The sequence below is a fragment of the Rhamphochromis sp. 'chilingali' genome (assembly GCF_963969265.1).
Source record: "Rhamphochromis sp. 'chilingali' genome assembly, chromosome: 5".
Classification (NCBI taxonomy): domain Eukaryota; kingdom Metazoa; phylum Chordata; class Actinopteri; order Cichliformes; family Cichlidae; genus Rhamphochromis; species Rhamphochromis sp. 'chilingali'.
In genome coordinates, this window is record NC_137932.1 from 28,837,098 (window position 1) to 28,851,581 (window position 14,484).

General features: G+C 40.0%; 1 protein-coding gene across 1 annotated transcript in view; it reads right to left on the minus strand.

The window, feature by feature from the left end:
* Nucleotides 1-9,651, minus strand: part of LOC308397511 (NACHT, LRR and PYD domains-containing protein 3-like) — a 28,644-nt gene extending 18,993 nt beyond the window's left edge. Inside the window, exons 1-3 of the mRNA XM_080883440.1 lie at nucleotides 9,548-9,651; nucleotides 7,044-7,150; nucleotides 6,705-6,795 (exon numbers count right to left, since the gene is read on the minus strand). Of these exons, the coding sequence (XP_080739566.1) occupies nucleotides 6,705-6,716 (12 nt within the window). The 5' untranslated portion in view covers nucleotides 6,717-6,795; nucleotides 7,044-7,150; nucleotides 9,548-9,651. The remainder of the gene's footprint in view (nucleotides 1-6,704; nucleotides 6,796-7,043; nucleotides 7,151-9,547) is intronic.
* Between the last annotated feature and the right edge of the window lie 4,833 nt (nucleotides 9,652-14,484).

Genomic DNA, 14,484 nt, shown 5'->3' on the forward strand with positions numbered 1-14,484 from the left:
CAAGTTGGGTGTCATCTGCATAGCAGTGAAAATGTATGCTATGCATGTATAGTGTAAACAGAATGGATCCTAGCACTCAACCCTGTTGAACTCCATAATTAACCTTAGTGTGTGAAGAGGACTCTCCATTTACATGATCAAATTGGAGTCTATTAGATAGATATGATACAAACTACTGCAGCGTAGTACCTGTAATACCTACAGCATGCTCTACTCGCTCTAATAGCAGTCAACAGTATTGATTATATGGCCAACCATATTGAACGCTGCACTGAGGTCTACCAGGATAAGCACAGAGATGATTCCACTGTCAGAGGCCATAAAAACATCCTTTAGAATCTTCACTAAAGCAGTTTCTGTACTGTGATGGGCTCTGAAATCTGACTGAAACTATTTCAAGAATTTTTGAGATGAAAGGAAGGCTAGAGACTGGCCTTTAATTAGCTAAGACCACTGGGTCTAGAGATGGCTTTTTAAGTAATGGTTTAACTACTGCCAGCGTGGTACATAGCCGATTATTAGACATAGATTGATCATATTTAAGACTGAAGCATTAATCAATGGTAGGACTTCTTTGAGCAGTCTTATAGGAATGGGGTCTAAAAGACACGTTGATGGTTTGGAGGAAGTAATTACTGAAGTTAACTCAGAAAGATCAATTGGAGAAAAGGAATATCAGTGGTACTGAAAGTAGCTATAGATAATGTTATGTCTGTGAAATGATTATGAGTAATTTTCTTTTCACTCTGACTTTTTGTCAGGCTGGCTACAGTGCTGAAGAGAAACCTAGGCTGGATCTTATTTTCTTCAATCAGCGATGAATAGTAAGATGTTCTAGCAAAAAAGTGCTCCATAAAGGAGGAATTTTTTACCGAGCAACAAACTATTTCCTGTTAGGGGCTTTGTCTGTGACCCAGCGTTTTAAGTTTATTTTGTATTTTTTGATTCCTTTGGTTATATTGGAAATATGTTAAGTTCTTGTGTGGTTATTATTAGTTAGGATTTAGTTGAGTTTAGTCTAGTTTATGTTTCTCCTATGTTTCGGTGTTTGAGTCTTTTCCTATGTGTCATGTGTTCTCTCCTCGTCTATGTAGGTTCCTCTTGTGTCTCTCTCCTCTGTGTCCCTCTCCCTCTCTCGCTGCCTCTCTTTGTCTCTTGTCTCAAACTTCTGTGTTCCAGTTCATGTCTCTCCAGGTTTTCTGTTTTATTTTGAAAGTCTTGTTTCTATGTTTAATGTGCTTAGTTTTACTTTTCCCTTTGGTGTCATGATTATTTGTGTCAGCTGTGTCTCCGCAGGTATTTCCACTTCCCTCATTACCCTCCTGTGTATTTAGGTCCTCTGTCTCCCTCTGTTTGTTGTTGGTGCTTCTGTTTTCCTCCGTCCATGTCAGGTCAGATTCTGGGTACCTCATAATTCTGTTCAAGTTATATCAAGATTCATGTTCACAGTTTTTTTTGTCAGAGTTACTCTTGTACTCCTGCTCAGAATCATGCTAATGTGTTGTTTTTCATAGTTTACACAGTCTAGCTTTTCCCAGTTTAGGTTTTTTGTTTTGTCCGCGTCCATTTTGCCCTTTTTTATATTCATGTTTTTCGGCCAAGTAAACAGCCCATTTTTTGTTAAGATTCCGTTTCATGTCTACAATTGGGTCCACTCCACAAACACACCGGATGCTCAGACATAATATTTCCAGACTGAAGGATGATCTTTTAAATTGTACATTTGAGAATTATACCAGGAAGTCAAGTACTTCTGATTTGAGTCATACGTAGTGAGGAGGCTAAATTATTAACAAGATAAACAGCCTCTGTTGGAGTAGCGTTCAGGTAGCTGCTCTGCTCTATATTGGTACAGGGCATAGAAGATGCTAACAGTGGGTGCATTATATTCTTAAACTTAGTTACAGCACTTTCAGAAAGACATCTACTGTGATGAAGTCTACTCTCCACTGCTGTGTAATCGATTATTGTAAATTTAAATGTTATCAGGAAATAATAAGAGGAGAGAGGATTTTCAGGAAACATTGCTAAATGTTCAGCTTCTATGCCATATGTTAAAACAAGATCTAAAGTGTGATTAGAGATGATGATGAGAGATGACACAACCGAGATGACAGACCTTGCCGACCGTACATACAATACACAAACATCACATTGGGGAGACAGGTCAGGCTAGGTAGCGAGGAAAAAAACATCAAAATGTGTAACACAAAAGGATAATACAGGAATGCACAGATATCAACACACCATAGTACAATAAACACAGACAAGCAACATGGGAAAGTGTTCCAGTGTGTACATGTGATCTGGGACCGCTGCAATCTTCGACTGCGCCTCCAGCTGACCCGATGTCCACATCAGAAGGGAGGTAAGCGTTGGAGGTGGCGTTGGATCCGGGGTAGGGAGGGTGATGCGTCAGTGAGTGCTTATCAGTATCAGTATATGTATGTGTGTGCGTGTCCATAGTTCAGCTGAGACAGTGTCCTTCGCCCTGCCAGGCTAAGTAAACAGTCTTCCAGCCAACCCAGGTGGCCTTGCATGGAATGGGAAGGAACAGACTCAACACAGTCGTTATCAGGGAGTTTTTGTTCAGCTACAGCCTTGAGCCCACTGCTGGTGCCGAAGGGGTAGCCAGATTATGATGGTATTTTTCTTTTGCAACAACTCATGAAAATTTCAAAGCTGTTCTTTAACACTCCGACACTGGTCTCTCAATCTCCCATTGGAGAACCGCGAGCTTCCCCATGACGTTATCAAACTTGCGTTCCGTGGTGTTGTCATTCTTTTGCTCAGAGAACCGATTCTGAGAACTCACGACTGCAGTGAGCTGTTCCACGATGTAATCCAACTTTCGCTCAAAGGTGTTATTCTGAGCAGGCCTCTCCTTGATGTAATCCAATATACGCTCAGAGGTGTTATTCTGAGTATTCACAGCAGCTGTAAGCATCTCCAAGGTCTTAACCATGCTGCTCTCAATGAGCCCGTTCTGAGAAGTCGCGCCTCCTCCCATCGTTTCAATCCCAGCGGGCAGCCTTGGGGGGTGTATAAACAGCCGGTTCCGCTTTTTTAATTCTCCGATAAGCCAGGGCCAAGCCAGCTCCGATCAGCAAGAACCCTGTTATCATGGTTCCGAATAGGTAGATATCTTCAGCATTAGGGATGGGTATCGTTTAGGTTTTATCCGATACCGGTGCCAAATCGGTACTTTTGAAACGGTGCCGGTGCTTAAACGGTGCTCAAACTGGTGCTTAAAGAATGGAGAACACAAAATTGGTCCAAAAACCTCTCATGTTCAGCTATGTTTTTTGTAAAAAAGATAACAATGTTAGCCTTTTCTGCAGCTATAGGGCATATATGGTATCACTCTTTGCGGAAGCAGTGCTTAAAAAATGGAAAAAACACAAACTTTGTCCAAAAACCTCTCATGTTTAACTGTTTTCCACTTTTTCTTTGGTCATTTTAGCCTTTTTGGCCAGGGTGAAGGGAGTATCTGCCATCAAACAAGAAGACAGCCGCATGTAGCTATGATGATGTTTGCTAGTTCACTTACATGCATTAATGTAATAACGTGGTTAGCTTACTCAACGTAAATTACACACAAACAACATTAAGCTACTCACGCAGAGAAGAACGGCTGCTGCTGCCATCATCATCCGTCATCATTTCTGCTACACTGGCAGGGCTAGAGGCTAGGACTCTCCTCTTTGGGTTCTTGTGGGATGTTGCTAACATTTTGTGGGGCTTAATAAATTTGGCCAGATTTCTAGAAATGAGAGCTGCTCCATCCAAAGTGGAATGGATGCAGTCTCTCCTAACAAAACCACGTTTCCTCCAGAAAGTTTCCCAATTATCTATAAAGGCCACCGCACCAATTCAATATTGATTTTAGTGACCTCGGATTGACGTAACTGGTGTCATTACTGCCAATGTGAATTATAATTTTACTAAATTTACGCCTACCCTTAACCACCAGTTTTAAATTTCCCTCAGTTTCCCACAGGCAGTACTGTGTTTTGCATTGTGTATATATATCACAAACGTCTGGATCTTGATCTTAATCCAAAAGTAATCATTTCCTTCTTTTTTTCTGCTTTTATTTGTAAAACAGTTGAAAAATCAACTTTTAGCAAAAAAATATAATTTCCATTAAAGAGCTTGCTTGCACATACTGCTGGATTAACCATTAAAGAAATATAAATGATTTAGTAATTACCTGTACTGATCATTTAGAGCAGATGTGGCACAAACCTTATACTGGGTGGTGCTCTAATAAATTTGTTAAGCAGAGTACATACAAACATGTTTTTATAGAATACGTTGCATTATTGAATTATTGCCAGTTAAACAAAGTGTCACATTTGCTTGCCTTCCTGTAAAAGTCACAGTCCATTGCTGCAATAAACAGATGTATTCAGGGATTGTGATATCCATGAGCTAAATGAGAATTACCAGTCAAAGAATCAACACTCTAGAAATATCTAAATGTTTGAAACTGTCCCTGTTTCACAGTGTTTGATGTCATGACTGTCATTATGTATGCAAATCCATCACATCACATAAATGTCAGTGTCTATTGTCATTCAGTCTTGCACCCTTAAATTCTCACCTCTATTCTGACATACAGCATTAAGCTTACAAATGGATCCTGTTTGACTGGTTGTGATTCTGAAGAACTCAGAGCATCAACCTAACAGGTCAAACTGCATAACATCTTCCCATGAAACAAAATGAAAGATGAAAAGCAAAAACAAAAACAAAAGCACATTACATTATTTAATCAGTGCCAAAACCCAAACCGTCTTACACAACAGCTTTATTTCCTCACTGTTGCACTGAAGAGGGGACTGCTTATGGCGTTATTTTTGTGCCACTATTCTGAGCGCACATAAAAAAAAAAATTTGCAGGTGCAAGTGTTGCATTTTGAGGAGAAATTTATTTTGAGTGAAGAAAAGCTAAATTTGAGTGAACAAAATTCATTGCTGTGTGCAAAAAATGTATTTCAGTGTTTGCTATTATCCACACATACACAATAGCAGCGCCTCTCACTCAGTTTTTGTATTTGCGCTTGCTCGCAATGTGTTGCTTGCACTCTCAACATTTCTGCCTGTGCGCGCTCAACTCTTTCTGTACACCGCTATAAGTGCTCTAACAAAATGTTAGAGCATAAGTGCTCTAACAAAATGTTAGAGCACTTAGAGAGCACTTATGCAAATATGTGATGTCTTGATAAATCGAGCAGATATTTGAAGTTTACACAGCACCATTCTCGCATGAAAATATCTTAAAAGTTTATTTTGTGACCCAGAAAGAGTAATATTTCAAACTCCGCCACTCTGTGTTTTTCTGCCACTGCCTCGTTTGAGTTTTGGACGAAATGGATTCTGGAATATTGCATTTCGTCATTTTGAGCTGATTGGAGACCAAAACAACTGATTGGCTGGTTTTGTGGCACAAATATAACAGTGTACAGAAAGAGTTGAACGTGCACAGACAGAAATGTTGAGAGTGCAAGCAACACATTGTATGCAAGCGCAAATACAAAAACTGAGCGAGAGGCGCTGCTATTGTGTATGTGTGGATAATAGCAAACACTGAAATACATTTTTTGCACACAGCAATGAATTTTGTTCACTCAAATTTAGCTTTTCTTCGCTCAAAATAAATTTCTCCTCAAAATGCAACACTTGCACCTGCAAATTTTTTTTAACGTGCGCTCAAATGTTTTTCACGTGCGCTCCGAATAGTGGCATAAAAATAACACCATAACTGCTTGGACCTGGTGCATACAAGCTCCTAGATCACATTTACCAAAGACCTAGTTTTACTTTGGCTGGTTTACAGTGATTATTATTATTGATTATCTATTATTTCTTAACTTTCTAATGTGATTAATAAACAGGAAGAGTCTACTAAATCTGAATAGTTTAAAATGTGAAAACAGTTACCATTAGTAGGCGGACATTTAAAAAACTCCCCCAAATCACAAAGCTGATCAACCAACCAACCATCCAACCCAATTATTTTCTGTGCATTATGATTTATGTGAAATGACCAATAAACTCTGTGTAACATTCGGATTATTTAAAATATACAAAATGTTTCAGAGAAACCAAGATTAAATTAAATTAAGTTTTTTTTAATCAAATGACATATCTCATGTGTGATGCTGATTGTCAGTACATGTGATGGAATTTTAAATCTCATTATTCACACAATTTTTAATCCCAGCAGTTTATTTCTTTTTCTGTATCACCTGAAAACATTTTAGTGTTCAGTCTTTAACACGTTCACACACACACTCTCTCTCTCTGATGGAAGATTTCAAGTTCAGTATCTCACCCACAAACACTCAGACACTTGTGTGGGCCTCAGTAAGGTTTCAGTAACCTTTTCTTATCTTAGTCAGTTTGAGCTCTGTGTAACTTGAAATATATTCTGTTTGTATAAAAGAATAAGTCCTAACCACAGTTTTATTTTCTGTGTTTCAGTAGAAATAAATACATTTTTGTTTCACAGGCTTCAGGTTCAAGTTTCTGTGAGAGTTACACAAAAATCTGAATCTTTTTCTCATTGCATTTCAAAGTAATTTCATTATATTTAATGGTTTAATGAGCTGGTATTAAGATTTACCACAAAGACCGAATTCACACACACACACACACACACACACACACACACACACACAGAGGAGAGCCGTCCCTACCTTTCTGCTCATTGTCACCTGTAGAGAAAAAAACAGCGACTTCACTTCTCAGCTTCTGATTGTGTCTGATGTTCGTTCATCGCTGTCAACTCTTTGAAACAAACAAAAAAAACAACAACAATGAAAACTATTACATAAATCACCACAGATCTCAGTGGAAACAGGTTGACTTATATGAGGCGGGGCATGTGCAGAGGGCGGAGATTGTTCCTCCTGTCAGTCTTGGTGAGTGAGTCTCGGCCGCCCCATGTGCTGGGTTATTAAGGTGTTCAGGCCAATTAAATGACTCATTTTCATTGCTGTAATAGTTTTCTCTGTAGTATCAGACCATCAGCCTACCTGCGTTTAACATGCAGGTGAGGTCAGCTCCAAACCTTGTGTAGTTTGGATCAGGGCAGGCTGTAACCTGTTCAGGAATGATTTTCCTCCTGCAGTCTGAGGAGAAACTGACAGAGGTGTTTTTCAGTGGCATTTGTCCAAGCTTGAGTGTTCAGACCTCACACCTGATAGACTTACTCTGAGACACTGTTCACACACTGCGTTGTGGCTATAGTTATTTCAATGGTTACTATCAGTAACTCCAGCCTGGAGAAGCCCCCTGACTGACTGCACAGTAAGTGCAAACAGAAGGATCCAAACATGGAAGAAGAAAAATAATGGTATCAATCAAATTCAAACTTTTTTGTCTTTGCTGTTTTCCTGATTTGTTCAAACAGTTTGATGTAGCAAACGCAGCATCCAGTTCATCTGAGAGGAAAATGGTCCTAAGACTCTGAGACTGACCATAAATACCAAGAAACACATATAACCGAAGCACAAATGGGCTTGAGGGCTTCAGGGTTCTACTCTCACTGACCAATCAAAGAGCTTTAGACTGCAAGTCACTTTAAGAGCCACCCCTCAACCCAACATGCCCACTTTGGATGATATTTGGGATGCTTGCCCTCTGAATCCACGCACAGGTGAGACTCTCTCACCCTCACCTACAGACTGCTCATAAATGCCAAAAACACACATTAGTACACATGTGCATCACATACAAGCTGACTGGTGCTCAACAAGTATTTTTTAATCATTGCAAACGCACAGTCAGAAGAACAGGACAGAAATCAAAATGTCTGTGAAGGTTCTCAGTCATCCAGGTCATCGTAGTCAAAGGAGCTTGCAAAGAAAAGCATCTGGACTTCTTTAAGTTACTTGAAGACGTTTCACCTCTCATCCGAGAAGCTTCTTCAGTTCTAAGGTCAAATGGTGGAGAGTCCCAGATATAAACCTAGTGGGAGTGTCCCCCCACAGAGGGACAAAAGGACCCCCTGATGATCCTCTAATCGCCAGAGCCAAGGTGTGAAACTGGGTGTGGGTCCCAATCAGCCAGAGTTTCGGGTGAGTTCATTGTGAAACCTGGCCCCACCTTATCATGCGAATTCCTGAGATCAGATGGCCCAGGATGTGAGTGGGCGTTAAGGCGTCTGGGAAGGGATCTCAAAACTGGATTATAGATGGCAGAGAGTTGGTGTCATAAACCACCGCCTCTGTTCAAAGATGGTCACTCACAGTGGACATAGATGGCTTCTTTCACTCCTCTTTCAAACCATCTGTCCTCTCTGTCCAAAATGTGAACATTGGCATCCTCGAAAGAGTGTCCTTTATCCTTAAGATGCAGATGGACAGCTGAGTCTTGTCCTGTGGAGGTGGCTCTTCTATGTTGTGCCATGCACTTGTGAAGTGGCTGTTTGGTTTCTCCAATGTAAGAGAAATCAAAACAAGTCAGAGAGCAGGTCACTGAAAACAGCACTTCATAAATGTGACCACACGACATCTCATGCTGGAGCTCCTGCAATCCGCCGCAGGAGACACTGAATGAGTGCATACAGACATTTATGGGTGTATATGCTATGAAAAAGAAAGAAGAAAATCACTTTTCTGTGTGACGACTGGCCAGTCAGAGGCTGATCTTCCAAAAGAGATTTCTATCTCTTCTCCGTAGAGAGCATCTTTAAGCACCAAAGGGCTTTCTGAGCTTCCTGCTCGAAAATACTATGTTCAAGAGTTTTTCTCTGCAATTACACACTCTGTATAAACAATCTTGGTATAAATAGAGCTAACACTTGAGAGTGTAATTTATTTTTGGATTTTATTGCATATAACCATTCTGAAAATGTGCTTCAGTAGACATTTAACTCCAGAAAACCAGTAATCCACATATGAACATTATCTGTGCAAAGATTTATGCTTCTGGAGTGAAGCAGTGAAAGATTACAGCACTGTTAATGAATAGCCAACGTTTTGGCATGTGGCACATTTTTTGCACCATCTGTCAGCTGAAATTTCTTTGGTATTGAACAACAGAAATGTTTTAACTTTATTTACACACCTAAAAATGTTTGTATTTTGAATATTTTAATAAGAATACCCCTACACGTAGGTACACTGGGCATTTTTTCCTGTGCGTAATCAAGTCTTGGAAATGTCCCTTTTCCCTTTAAATTCTGAATGCCTGTAACTTCAGCTGTGACCCTTCCAATTTAAATAATTTCAGGCCACTTTCAAATGTACTTTTACAAGCCAAAATTCTCGAAAAGATAGTAGCTGCACAGGTTCATAGACACCATGCTGGAAATAACTTGTACGAACAGTTTCAGTCTGGCTTCTGCTCATTTCATGGTACAGAATCTAGTAAAAATCTCTAATGATCTTCTGCTGCAGCTGACGCTATCATCTATCTCTATCTCTATCATCACTATCCTTATTCTTCTTGACCTTATAGAAGCTTTTGATACTATCACCCACCACATCTTTCTTCATAGACTAACATCTATTGGCATCAGTTGTACAGCACTCACCTGGTTTACCTCGTATCTCTCCCCGTTCACAGTTTGTTCAATTACTCACTCACAGTTCACTATCTACTCCAGTTAACTCCGGCGTACTCCAAGGCTCTGTCCTAGGCATTGGGGCTTAAGAGGTTAAGAGTCTTGGAGTCATCCTCGACACCCTTTCCCTTAAAGCACATATAAATAATATTTTCATCATTGTAATATTAACCACTTTTGTCCTTCACTGGCTCCAAACAGTACCACCATACTTGTCAATGCTCTTGTCACATTACAGATTACTGTAATTCTCTTCTCTATGGTGTACCTCATAAATTTCAACATTAACTGCAGTTAGTTCAAAATACAACTCATTGCTTTATATCCAGAATTAGATCTACTGAACATAGATCTTAAACAGCTCCACTGGCTTCCAGTTTCTGCTTATTACTTTCAAGGCACTTCATAACCTCACTCCCCATATTTATCTGATTTTATCTATACGTACTCACCCCCTTGTACACTCCGCTCTTCTTCAGCTTCCCTTCTGTCTGTTCCACCTGCTCACCTGACTATCATGGGATTCAGAGCCTTTAGTTGTTCTGCCCTGAGACTTTGGATGCACTTGCACCAGATCTCCAAACTACAAACTCTCTCTCCACTTTTAAATTGCTCCTTAAAACCCATCTATTCAGAATTGCATTCTGTTTTAGTCTATTTTTACCTTTTTTAGCTTTCATATTTGTTTTTTATTTTTCATTTTGCTTATGTTTCCTTATGTTTTTATGTTTTATGTTTTGTTGTTTGTTTGGTGACCTTGAGGGTCTTCAAAGGCGCCATAATGAACATCATCTCCCCGTCTCTGCTGTTTGTAAAATGCTTGAGTAAAATGAATGTTGTTGTTTCACCTTGGTTTGTTTGGGGGGGGGGGGGGGGGGGGGGGTTTGCTGTTATATAAATAAATCCACCATCCTCATGTCACGTGCTCAGATGCAGGTTATCAGGGTACTGATCAGGAAATCATGGCTCTACATACATTGCATAACTTCTGTGGAACAAATCAGGTTAATCTCAATCTGCTACTTTGAAAACAGCCTTTGGTTTTTCAGTTTTCATTCTCACTCAGCCTTTTGCTCACAAAATCTCAGGAACCTTTTCACTTCTGGTTTTTAAATCTGTGGCTTCAGAAGCTGGCAGATCAGAGATTCCTCACGCACAAAGCCAGCTCCAGAAAAGCTGGGATGCTTCTTAAAGTGTAAAAAAACAAAAAACAAACAAACAAAATGATATACAATTTGCAAATTTCATAAACTCATGAAAAATTCATTAAATGTTTAAACTAAGCAAATAAACTAATTTTAGAAAATAATGAGGTTATTTTGAATTTCGTGGTAGCATCTCAAAAAAGTCGTTTCTTTTTTCTAAAATCACCTTCAAGGGCAAACACAGTGATTAGTGACAGATTCTCCTCCCCCTGTAGATACACATCATCACAAACATTTTCTACATGTTTGGTTTGTTTGTGTTTTCAGTGCAGTTCTCAGGAATCAGAGCGTCACCTGATTGCCTAGAACAAAGTTTCCACGGAAAAGGATCAGAGCAGTCAGACCTGCCAGACAGAAACCAGGGATGAGCCGAAGAATTCAGAGCAGGAAATGTTCCTCCTGACAGCATGGGAGCAGAGGGGTCAGTTCAGGCGGCGCTGCCTGACAACCCACACGTGACCTCTGCAGTCACTGAGTGTTAACCTGCTTGTCCTCAGATAAATGTTTATTAGTGAGGGTTTGGTTATCACACTGTGGTCAGAGGTCACATTGCAGTAAGAGAGCCACGGAGGCGTGTCTGCTCCTCAGAAGCTTTAAAGCTTGTTCACCCCGTGGCGTTGGATTCTCTGAAATACATCAGAGCCGCTAGGTACAGGAAGTGTATCGCTGCCTCCTCCACTTAAAAGTAACAAAGGGTTTGGACTCAGTCTGTGTTTAGACAGATTAAGCGTAGGTCAAGGGGTGGGTACTGCATAGGCAAACATACGATTCACAGCACAAGATTCTTTATGGTTTTATGGCCTTTGGCCTCCTCCACATCTCCCTCTGGACACAGGACTTTCTAACCACCCAATCACAGTCAATCAAGATCCCCACAGGGATCTGTACTGAGTGTCATTTCATCACTGCCCAATTGAGAGTGTCCTGACCTACAGGGGCAGCTCTGCAGAGACAATACCAAACACATACTGACCTAAGCGATATCTGTACCTCAGACAATGCAGGACATTAAAAATACAAATCACCACGCTTTACCACGCTTTACCACGACCAGCTTTACCTGCAGTAATAAAGTCGGTCCACAGCGTGCATGTCAACATTAATCATGAGCGGTCTGAAGGACGCAGGCTGGTTACTGTCAGTAGCTTCAAATGGATTTAAAGCAAAATCACTTCAGTGTTTCTAAACTGCAGGAAATTTGAGACTTTTTGCTGTTAATAAACAAGCTGAAGTTTCAGTAACTGTGCATTAAGTAATCAGGTTACATTTTACACAACTGAGAGTAAAATAAAACGGGCAAACCAATCAAACAGCAATGATAACAGGAAGTAAACCTGATGACGCACAGCCAAGATATGTTAATCATGTCGGGGCAACAACATCCACCTGAGACATGTAAACTGTTCTGGTACAAAGCAGGTGAGCAGCAACATGAAGCTAAAGCTGGAACCAAACCCACTGTGATGGCCAAACCCATGGCCACACTCTAAAGTCAGTAACTCTTGTGTATTTTCATTTCTTTGTTTGAATACAATAGCACACTTGTTTCTTTTACTTCGTACCAGCCGTGATCTGGGGAGTTGCCAGAGTTTAAAGCCCTTAAATACAAAGAGGGATAATTGGACCGTACCACCCTTCCCTGCTGAAGGGAGAGAATGTGTGTTTTCTTTAATTAAAAACAGTATTTCTACTTAATTAAATGTTTGAGTTTAGGGTTTAGTAGTTTTGATTTCCTTCTTTGGTGTTTAGTTTATTAACAAACCAGACTATACTGCGTTGTTGGTTGTTTACAATTGTGTTTTGTTTAGTTACCTCTCATGTGTCATAGTGGTCTGATCAGCCATTATATATACCCTTGTATGTCATTTCATGTTGAGGTCAGTCATGTTTGTTTGGGCAGTCATTTGGATTGTTAAGTTTGCAGTTCTTTGCTTGGGTTCAGTTTTGTTTCTTTGACCTTTTTTATAAGCTAAAAAGCTATAAAAAAAAACAAAATAGAACAATATAAACTGGAAGCTGTAACTAGAGCGCCGTGGGGTCTGTCTTCTAACAAACACACAGCAGGAGTCAGAGGGACTATTGTGCCAGACCAGTTATTCAATCTGAGTGCTGAGTTGAGTAGAAAAGCGCTATATAAGGACCAGACCATTTACCATAACAGATGAACAAATCTGCAGTCCCATATGCAATGCTGAAAGGTTCCTACTTCTCATTTACATTTCTAGCACATGTTGTTTGTCCTCACGTTTTCTGCACTTTTATTAAAATCGTCACCACTTTAAAACTCCATGTGTTCAAACAGGAGTCCTCTAAAGACAGGTGAGACACATTTTCATTACATTCGGTTTGCTTACGGGTCTGAATGTTTTTATATAAATGTTATGACAACAAACAGTGAGGCTAAAAAAGATCCCTCGTCCAGAATAAGCTGCAGGGTTCTTTTTATTGTCATCATTGTCTCAGTGAAAAGAGGCTATAATCCATAAACTAGCATAAGGTGTTAAGAAATACTGCCTCCATGTGGACAGTACTGACAGAGTTTTAAGCTTTGGTATCCCAAAGTGTTAAAAGCAGACTGATCTTTATGATGTAGAGCAAGACAAAGGTTACTGATTAAATAAATGCTAAAAACATGCAGATGAGAGATGAGTTGTTCCACTGAAAGCAAGCTTCTGAGGACCAAGAGCAGTTCCTGGTGATGAAATACTCAAATCACCATGTTTTCCAAATTCAGATTAAATCCTGGAAAAGATAAAAGTCAGAGCTGGCTAAAGAGAATATTTCAGAAGGACAAAGTTTAGTGTGACAGGAGCAAATATAATATTCACTAAAGTCCTGATGAACCCATTGGTGAGAACTGTCATGATGATTTTTAAGGTTAAGTCAGCTCATGCAGGAAGCTGCAGGCTTCTGACAATGAATTTATTCTGCAGTCTGTGTCTGACGATGAAGAATCTGTGGACTCTTCATCGGATGCTGGGTTTGGAACTACCAGCAGAGGGAGGAATGTATATATGTATATATATATATATATATATATATATATATATATATATATATATATATATATATATATATATATATATATATATTAGGGGTGCAACGATATTCGTATCGATATTGAACCGTTCGATACAGTGCTTTCGGTTCGGTACGCATATGTATCGAACAATACAACATTTGTAATTTATTTTATCAATTTTCCTTCTGACGATGCTGTCTGTGTTGAGCGCTCAGTGAATCTGTGTTCGACTACTCCGCCTAGGCTGCACTGTCCAGCGCAGATCCACTGAGCGCTCAACACAGACAGCATAGTCAGAACGAAGAGCGCAGGGCACCTCCCCCACTCTCATTCAGTTCTGGCGTTTGGAATTATTTTGGTTTTCATGTGACGTATGACCCTGAAGGTAAGCGAGTCATGAACTAAAGTAAAACAGTATGTTGGATGTGCCATGCAATGCTCAATTACATTGGTGTGAACTAGTGTGCTAGCGCAGTTAGCTCGTTAACGTGTTGGCCGTCTAGCCCCATGCACGGAGCGATCTGCGGTAGCTCGTTAACGGAGATTTGCCGTGTTGTGGCGTTAAGGTCATTTCAACGAGATTAACCTGAAAGCACTAGTGGGAACACGACGAATATGACTGCACATTTACGCCGACATCATCCTAGTGCAAAGACAAGTGGAAGCAGACAAAAAAAAGC